The sequence below is a fragment of the Gallus gallus genome, chromosome 10, assembly GCF_016699485.2.
Source record: "Gallus gallus isolate bGalGal1 chromosome 10, bGalGal1.mat.broiler.GRCg7b, whole genome shotgun sequence".
NCBI classification, from domain to species: Eukaryota; Metazoa; Chordata; class Aves; order Galliformes; family Phasianidae; genus Gallus; species Gallus gallus.
This window is the reverse complement of record NC_052541.1, coordinates 1,598,371-1,607,361: the sequence shown is the minus strand read 5'-3', so window position 1 is coordinate 1,607,361 and position 8,991 is coordinate 1,598,371. Positions and strand designations below refer to the sequence as shown.

General features: G+C 60.5%; 1 protein-coding gene and 1 non-coding gene across 2 annotated transcripts; both read left to right on the top strand.

The window, feature by feature from the left end:
* The first annotated feature begins 137 nt into the window (after positions 1-137).
* On the top strand, positions 138-8,078 carry GRAMD2 (GRAM domain containing 2). The gene is made up of 12 exons (NM_001389657.2): positions 138-201; positions 521-634; positions 737-785; positions 2,147-2,219; positions 2,291-2,394; positions 3,044-3,142; positions 3,908-3,979; positions 4,845-4,907; positions 5,470-5,623; positions 6,797-6,896; positions 6,969-7,076; positions 7,162-8,078. The coding sequence occupies exons 1-12, from the start codon at positions 167-169 to the stop codon at positions 7,163-7,165; spliced, it is 975 nt and encodes a 324-aa protein (NP_001376586.1). The 5' UTR covers positions 138-166; the 3' UTR covers positions 7,166-8,078.
* MIR6660 (microRNA 6660) lies at positions 2,201-2,310 on the top strand. The gene has a single exon (NR_105529.1). It is a non-coding gene; the product is annotated as a microRNA 6660 (primary transcript).
* Positions 8,079-8,991: the final 913 nt, after the last annotated feature.

Genomic DNA, 8,991 nt, shown 5'->3' with positions numbered 1-8,991 from the left:
AGGGGGCGGGGCTGCGGCGGGGTCTCCACCTATCCTACCGGAGGGCGGTCCGCTGGTGTGAAGGGATCGAGCTCAGCGGCGCCGCTCAGCCACCAATGGGAGCGAGGGGCGGGGGCGGGGCTAGGCGGCGGACGGCCAATAGGCGGGCGGCGTGGCGCCGCGAGGCATGACGGCGCCGGGCAGCGCGGGGCCGCCGGGCAGGTAGGGGCTGCGGGCCGGGACCCGGGTTCGGAACCCGCGGCGGGAGCGGGACCGAGGCGCGGGACGGGGGCCGCTCCCCGGGGCCGGGGGAGGGCGGGCGGCCCTCGGCCCGTCCCGGGAGGCGGCGGGCCGCGAGGCCAGCGCGGAAGGTCACGGCTGTGCTCCGTGCGGCCCTGAGGAGATCCCCGCGTCCTCGAGGCGCCGAGCGGGAGCCCCGGCCGAGCGCGGCCCCTTTCTGTCCGCCCAGCGCTGCCCTCGGGCGGCGGAGCGACGGGCGGCGGCGCGGCCGCGGGCCGGGGCTCACGGGCTGTCCCCGCAGCGCCGCGCCGATGCACGAGCGGGCCGCCCCCCCGAGGAGCCCCCAGCCCATGCCGGGCCGCGACAGGCTGCAGGCGGCGCCCAGGGAGCGCAGCGCGGAGGCCCCGGACGGCAGGTGAGTGCCGGCTGCCTTGGCCCGGCCCGTCCCATCCCGGCCCGTCCTGTCCCGTCGCGGCGAGCCGGCCCCGCGCTGAGCCGCGCCTTGCTCTGCCCGCAGCCTCGAGGCCCTGAAGGAGGAGGACATCAAGAAGTGCCAGAGGGAAGCGGTAAGTCGCTGCGCGGCTTCGAACCGGGGAGCGCCAGGAGAGCGGAGCTCTGCGCTGGGCTCTGCTGGCTGCGGGGGCTGAAAACAGAGCAAAACGTTGGTTGTGAGCGCATCCTGCCGCTCCCCGTGGAGCCTGCGTGGTTCTTTGCGTTGTGCCCGAGGTAAAGCTTTTCTCCTCACGTACAACCCAAAGCGATAAGGGGATGGAAAGGAGCCGAGGACAGCTCTCCCCGTGGGGTTTGGTGCTTTGAGAACGGCGCAGGGAGCACCCGGCCGGGCACACGGCTGTGTCTCTGCACAGCAGCACCCCGGAGCTCGGGGCGGCCCAGACCAACCCCGCTGCGTGCGTTCGGAGCACGGACGTGCAGGCACGGTGCCACCGAACCCTCTCCAGCTGGCATCGTGACGCAGGAGATCAGCCCGGTAATCCAAAGCCACACAGAGCGGGTGGACATCTGGAACGTGTCCTGCTCCCGCAGCAAGGAGAGCGCTTGGGTGCAGCACAAGGCGGCATCCAGGTGCTCTGTGTGCCTGCAGCTGTGGGGCAGCGGGTTCTCAGGGCTGCCCCACTTTGGCTTGGCTCTGTGCTTGGCAGGGAGCAGCTCCCTGTCCCGGAGCAGATATATTTAGCAAAATATTTTGCCGATTATTCAGAGGCATCTGGGAGGGCTGTGAGAGCCAGGCAGGCTGCCAGGGAGCCGGGCACTTCTCTTGTTGTGTTGGGGCTGAGGGGAGCTCGGTGTCCCCGGAGCACCGGGGTGACGGGGTTATCGGGGCCGCCCCCAGGTGATGCTGAGCCTGATCCTCTTTGAGCCGCGCTGATCCGGTGGCAAGGTGTGTGGTGCAGGGGTGACCTTGGTGCAGGGCTGTGCTGCATTTCTCCCTGCCCGCCGTCTCCCTTGGGTCTTTGCCTGGATTGCAACTGTGCCGCGAGCGCTGGCGGAGGGGCAGGGGGGCAAAAACCCGCCTGCGCAGCCCGAGTGGATTTAGTGCAAGTCACCGAGCTTCTGCTGTGCTTTTGGCTTAAATCTAGCGTTATTTGAGCGCCTGGAGGTGCGCACCGCTGCCGAGCTGCCCAGCACTCCTGCCGCCGTGCAGTGAGGAGGGACCGCGACACAGAACTGCCATGGCACAGCGCGACGGGCGCAAAGCAAGTGTGGCACAGCCCTGCAGGGCACAAGGGAGAAGCATCCGTCAGCAGCAGAATTGCTGCGGTGGAGAGCGAGTGGGGGCTCAGCAGCTCTGTAGATAGCTCGTAGCTATTGGTGGGAATGTTTGTGGGTCCATCCTGAGCTGTGCCGGTGTCCTCTCCCCTGTGCTCCTATCTCCTCCTCCTCACTGTTTTGCTCTGCTCTCTTGCAGGCTGCCAGCAAGTACAACTCCCAGTACCACAAGCTGTTCAAGGACATCCCGACGGAGGAGAGTGTGCTGAAAGGTGGGCGGCGGTGTGTGGTGCGGGGCAGGCGGTGTGGGGCCACCGGGCTCTGACATGGCTCTGCTCCGCAGTCTGCTCCTGCGCGCTGCAGAGGGACATCCTCATCCAGGGGCGGCTTTACATCTCCCCCAACTGGCTCTGCTTCTACGCCAACCTCTTCGGGAAGGACATTAAGGTAATGTAGTGCCCAGCGCAGCCCTCCCCCCGTGTCCACTGCCCCATCCCAAAGAACTCACTGCAGCACACCTCTCCCTCCCCATGAACCACTGATGTTCCCTTCAGTGCTTTGCACTGAGTCCAGCAGAACCTGGCGTGAAGGGAGAAGAAAGGTTCCAGAGAATTCTGGAGGGGGTGTGAATCTCTTTTGGCGTTTCTGCCTGATTTACGCTGACGTTCCCCACTAATGTTGTGGCTGACGGGGATCTTTGAGGGAAGCGACTTCCTTTCAAGCTGGGCTGCGGAACTGCATTATTTATGTCAGCAGCTTGAAACAAATCTATCTGCGGAGGCACAGCGCGTTGCCGGGCTGAGCGCGTTGCGGCTTTGCAGATTGCATCCTGCCTGGTTTTGCACTGCAGCCCTGCTTGCAGGAGCTCTTGCAGTGAGCTTTTGGGACGTGCTGTGTTTGTGTTGGACGGTGATCTCCCTGTGTCCTCACTGTTTTGGTCAGGCAGAAACCGACTCCAAGCCGAGATTAACGCTGGGGGGTTGCCATGACCTTTAATGAAAACAAAGCAGTCTCTGGGAAGCGCCAGCTCCCCACGTAACTTGCCGTGTCCCCGCCTTCCCAAAGTGATCGTGCACCCCATGCGCTTCGCCTGCAGGTGGTGATCCCGGTGGTCTCCGTGCAGCTCATCAAGAAGCACAAGACAGCGCGGCTGCTGCCCAACGGGCTGGCCATCACCACCACTGCCAGCAGGAAGGTACTGCAGCGTCGGGGCCTTCCATCCTGCTGGGCTGCTGGGGAACTGAGCATAGCTCTGTGCTGGCAGCCGGCCAGGGCAAACGCGGAGTTCTGCTTTTGTTTCTGTATTTCACTTTGTTTCTGTCCGAAGCAAACACTGAGTGAAACTCGTCTGAGCTCAGCCAATCTCTGCCAGGTTCCGATAAACCCTTAAACTTCTTACAGCCAAGGAGGGGATAGGGTTCGGGCCACAATTAGGCTGGCACAGAACTTGGTTAATGGGTTGAGTGTGAGCTGTGGCTGAGCTCTTAACATGCGCTGCTTGTTGCCTGCTGAAATGTGCTGACGTAGCCCTGCTGGGTGCCCTGCACCCGCTCCTGGCAGTGCTCTGCGGTGGCACCATGGCACAGCATGGGCTCTGGGCTTCTCAGCCCAGCTGCCCCTTTGCAGCCCTTCTGCACTGCCGAGGTGACGTGAGTTGCTGTCCCTGGGATCCTTCTGGTCACTCTGTGTGCCACTCAGAGCCACAGGGAGCAAAAATGGCCCTGAAAAAATCTGCCCCATGCTTGAGCAGGCTACAAAAATAGAGCTGGGGAGCTGAGCGGGGAGGTGGCGTGGGGAGGGCAAGGGGACATCGCTCCCACAGGGGCAGATTTGAGGGCAGGACGTCTCTGCCTGTGCTTAAATTCTCCCGGGCATATCAGCCTGTTTTCTGGTCTGTAGGAGGGACTGAGCTCAGGGCGGAGGGGAGCCCCTCCCATTGCCCTCTCTCTCTCTCTTGCAGTACATCTTTGTGTCGCTGATCTCCCGTGACAGTGTGTACGATGTGCTGCGGAGGGTCTGCACACACCTGCAGGTAACCACTGCACGCGGCTCCCATCCCACTCTGCCTGTTTTCCATCCCAGCATCTCGCTGGCTGTCTCTTGCTTTGGGGCATGCTGTTGAGCATCACAGGGCCAGTCCTGCCCTCAGCATCCCAGCAGGACGTGACCTGTCCCTGTCCCTGGGGTGTCACTCAGTGTCCTGTCCCCGTGACCTGTTCTGGGTCACAGATAAGTGGGGCAGAGCCCTTGGAGTTCCTGTGCTCGCCCTCGCAGGGTGCGGAGAGGCAGTGTTTATAATCTGGTGGCTATTCCTGTTCCACCACTATGCGCATTGCTGGCTTTTCCCCAGATCTCCTTATCTGCATAGGGGGAAAAATGCCACAGATTAAAAATTGGAATTAAAAAGCCTCATATGGGGAGGAAACCCATTGCTCCTTGGGCTGGAGTGGAGAGGTGCCAGGAGTTCTCCTTCTGCCTTTGAAGCACATGGAAAGTGGTGCTGGAGCTGCTCCCTCCTGCCCCAGTAGTCCTGTTTTCCTTCTCCACAGTTCATCTCCTCTGTGTTGTGTAGGGTTTTTGGGGAAATGGAAAGCAGCCCTGTCAGATCACAATTGCTGGAGTCAGAAGGGACCCTTAAAGTCTGTCGATGCAACCCCCTGCAATGAACAGGGACACCCACAGCTCCATCAGGTGCTGAGGCCCCCCCCAGCATGACCTGGGTGTGTGCAGGAATGGGGCAGCACTGCCTCTCTGAGCACCCTATGCCAGCTTGTGAGCATTAAAGCAGCTCCTTTGCATAACAGCACGCTGGTTGAAAACCTCAGAATCTCATTCTGTACCTTCCGTTGGAGCGAGAAGAGGGAAGGCAGTCTAATCCTGTCTTGTTCTCCCTTCAGGTTTCGAGTAAGAAGAGCCTGAGCCTGAAGGAGCTGACAGAGGAGCCCGATGCCGTGTCCCTGGTAAGGGTCAGGGTGCTCCGGGGGCTGAGGGCTCTGTTGTGATGCTTTAAAAGCAAAAGCCAAAGTGTGGGAGGTGTGCAGCCGGTGCGGCACTGCCAGCCACTCCCTGGGGCTCGCTGATGGACACACAGCTTCCGATCAGCGTGCAAAGCACCTCTCTGCTCTCACTGCGGCCTCCCATCTGATGCAGTTCGCAGCTGCCAGCACTGATAATATGCTGGGCATGTGACTGAATCAGCCAAAAGAAAGGGACAAAAGCCCACTTGTTCTGTCGTGGCTGATGCATATGGAGCTGCTGCAGCTGGTGCTGGTCCTGGTGTGTGGCTCTGAGGGTGCTCACAGTATCACTGAGCCACCGTAGGGCTGGGTTGCCATAGGGTTAGGGGGTCTGGGCTGTTGGCGTTGGACCCCTGCATGCTGAAGTGGGGCAGTGACCACAGGATAGGCTGTGTGAGCTCTGCGTGACTTTCCCGCTAAAGCACGTGTGAGGAGAGCGCTTCTTTGTGGCTCTGGGGGTGCCTGGGGGTGTTTGATGGCACCGCTCACCCAGGGATTCCCACAGGAGGTGATCGTCCCTGAGGGCAAGTGGAGGAAGGTGTCCCCTGCCTCGCTGTCCCTGTCCCTGCCTGATGCTGACTACCAGTGCATCCACCGGACCTCTGTTAGCAGCCTCAGCGCCAAGGAGAGCTTCACCTCTGAGGAGCCCCTGGCCTCAGGTGAGGGCTGTGCCTGTGTGGGCATGCTGGGCAGGAGGTGCTGGGCATGCTGGGCTGGAAGAGGTGGGGATGCTGGGTGTGAGGTGGAGATGCCAGGCTGGAGGAGCTGGGCACACTGGACGGTAACGAGCGGAGTCCCCCAGCGGTCTGTCTGGGGACCGGTGCTCTTTAACATCTTTATCAATTACATCAACAATGGAATCGAGTGCACCCTCAGCAAATTTGCTGACAACACCAAGCTGAGTGGTGCAGTTGACACGGAGGAAGGAAGGGATGCCATTCAGAGGGACCTTGACAGACTTGAAAGGTGGGCCCAGGTGAACCTAATGAGGTTCAACATGGCAGAGTGCAGGGTTTTGCACTTGGGCCAGAGGAACCCCAGGCATCTATACAGACTGGAAGGAGCAGTCCTTGAGAGCAGCTCTGCAGGGAAGGACCTGGGGGTCCTGATGGATGACAAACTTAACATGAGCCAGCAGTGTGCTCTTGCAGCTCAGAAAGCAAATGGTATCCTGGGCTCCATCATGAGAGGGGTGGCCAGCAGGGACAGGGAGGTGATTGTCCCTCTCCACTCTGCTCTTGTGAGGCCCCATCTGGAGTACTGTGTCCAGGTATGGAGCCCCCAGTACAAGAAAGACAGAAAGCTGTTGGGGAGGGTCCAGAGATGGGCCACAAAGATGGGCAGGGGGCTGGAGCACCTCCCCTATGAGGACAGGCTGAGGGAGCTGGGCTTATTCAGCCTGGAGAAGAGAAGGCTGCGGGGTGACCTCACTGCAGCCTTTCAGTACCTGAAGGGAGCCTATAAACAGGAAGGGAGTAAACTCTTTGAAAGGGTAGATAACAGCAGGAAAAGGGGGAACGGTTTTAAGTTGAAAGAGGGAAGATTTAGGTTGGATGTTAGGGGGAAGTTCTTTACCAGGAGAGTGGTGAGGTGCTGGAACGGGCTGCCCAGAGAGGCTGTGGATGCCCCGTCCCTGGAGGTGTTGTTGGATGGGGCCTTGGGCAACCTGGTCTAGTAAATGCGGAGGTTGGTGGCCCTGCCTGGCAGGGGGGTTGGAGATTCGTGATCCTTGAGGTCCCTTCCAACCCAGGCCATTCTGTGATTCTGTGACACGAGGAGGTGGGGATGCCAGGCAGGAGAAGCTGCCCATGCTGACTCCTCTCACCTTGCAGAAAGTGCAATAAACACAGAGGAGGAGCTGGAGGCAGAGCAGGGCTGCGTGGCGGAGCTGAGACCCTCCGACTACCAGCTCCTCAAGATCTTCATCGTGTTGTAAGTGTGCTGGGGGAGGCGGGATGGGGATGCGGGATGCATGTGAGCATTTTAACTGTTCCTTCCACCCAGGATCTGCCTGCTGGTCGTGTCCTCCTCCTACCTGGCGTTCCGCATCTTTCGCCTGGAGCAGCAGCTCTGCTCCCTCAACCGGGACTACCTCTCCCGCGGGCACAGGAGGTGAGGGACCATGGGGCAGTTGTGAGCCAGGGGATATTTTGAGTCAGAGCGGCTTTCCCCAGCTGCTCACTCTGCTCTCCCACAGGTGACCATCACTCCGGCGCAGGACGAGGACCAGGCAGTAGCACTTTGTGTACAGAGCCAGAGGGGCTGGAGCTGTCTTCCAACCGAGCCCTGTTACTTGTACGTGGCCCGGCATCCCCTCAGCCGTAACATGGGACCAAACTCTCCTCTCCTGCTCCCCGCAGGACCACCTGCTGGCTCATGGCCACGGCTGCCAACTCCCTGCCAACCCCTTTCCTCCCTGGCACACCGGGGGACAATGGCTTGGGGGAACACAAGCCTCCTTTTAAGACTTGCTGCTAAAACGATCACTGGTTTGTACTCCAGATGAGGGTTTTCTTCCTCAGAGATGACCCGAGGCTCACTGTGAGCCCTGTGACCTGTGGATGGGCCGCTTCTGCCCTGCTTGAGGCTGGGGCAGGTGCAGCTGCACCGCTCTCTTTGTCTCTCTCTGTGACCCCCTCCTCCACCCAGACGCCGCAGGGAATGGGGGGTGCCATGCTCCCCTGAGCCCCTCCGTCCTGGAGCAAAGGGGCACACAAAGCACTTTAGGGTCCTCCACAACGGGCGTCCTTGCTGGGGACCGTGCCTGGGAATGGTGCTGGACCAAGGCTTCGTTAGTCCCACTCGCCTCATTAAGATGTCCCAAAAGGCCTGGCTGAGAACAGCCAGGGTGAACGTTGTGTCCGTACGCGTGTCAGCCTTTGTCACCGTGCGGAGCCATTTGTTGGATCCCTTCCCTTGAGCTCACACATCCGGTGCTGCGGTGTGCTGGGGAGATAGGGGATACCTGTGCGATTTCTCCGTTGTATTTTTCCTGTTTTTTGGGAACTAAAAGTGCTGATGGGGCCAAATCCCTGAGCCCTGGGGAAGAGCTGGCTGCCCGGCTCGAGGCTGTGAACGTATTTTAAATGATAATAAATGGTGATTTTTCTAGCAGTGCCGTGAGCATCCTCGTGTTGATGCCAGGGTTGCAGCGGGATGCTTGGTGCTCCTGTGTGCCTGGCTGTGTCCCCCGGGTGCATGAAATGAGGACATGGCTATGTGAGGCCTGCCCTGGCTTAGTGCTGGGGTGGTCCCGGCTCTCCCCGTGCCGTGGCTGGGGATGGTAGTGTCCCTTTGGAAAGATGTCTCCAGCCCCAAGTGTCACCACATATGCCTGGCCAGGAGGTACTGCGTGCTCGTGGGGCGCTCTGCGTCCTTTCTCCAGCACCGAGTGAGTGCCACAAAGGGTCCGTAGGGATCTGGACAGATTCCCCCAGCGTTTGTCTCTAAATGATGGGGTCATGACGGACTGGGGGATCCCGAGGCGGAAGGTGCCTGGGACGGATTGTACGCCAGGTGGCAGCAAAGGCTGCGGGATCAGTGCTGCGGAGGCGGCAGGAACCGCCTGGGGACAGCGGCCGGGAGAGACGGGCCGAGCCTTCCTCCTCATCCTCCTCGAGCAGCCGCGGCCCACGTCCCCTGCCGGCATGGCGCTGACCCTGGGGCACGTTTCGGGACAAAGCGGAGCGACGCCTCATCAGCTCTGTTCTATGGTGATTCTTTCAGAGACTCAAAGCGGTTCTCTGTGCAGCACTGAGCTCTCCTTTGGATTAGTTCCTCGTATTTGCACAGTTCTGGGTGGTTTTAGCTCAGCGGGGAGCGTGTCTGGGGCCCGAACTCAAGGCAAATGGTTTTGTCTTGGGTAGAAGAAGAGCGAGGTAGGAAGTACGTAACCATCTCTCACTGCTGCTAAGCAAAAAGCAAACCCAAGTGTTTTGGGTTGTGTTGTTTCCCAGCCCCGAAGGCAAGGTGCCTAGCCGGAGCCGCGGGGCACTGCCCGCTCTGCAAACACCGTGCAGCAGTACAT

Bases quoted from the DNA above. Each gene is read 5' to 3' on its own strand.
- GRAMD2 (NM_001389657.2), top strand. From the start codon at position 167: ATGACGGCGCCGGGCAGCGCGGGGCCGCCGGGCAG. The intron at 4,908-5,469 runs GTAAGGGTCAGG...GGATTCCCACAG, and splicing joins AGCCCGATGCCGTGTCCCTG to GAGGTGATCGTCCCTGAGGG. The intron at 5,624-6,796 runs GTGAGGGCTGTG...CTCACCTTGCAG, and splicing joins TGAGGAGCCCCTGGCCTCAG to AAAGTGCAATAAACACAGAG.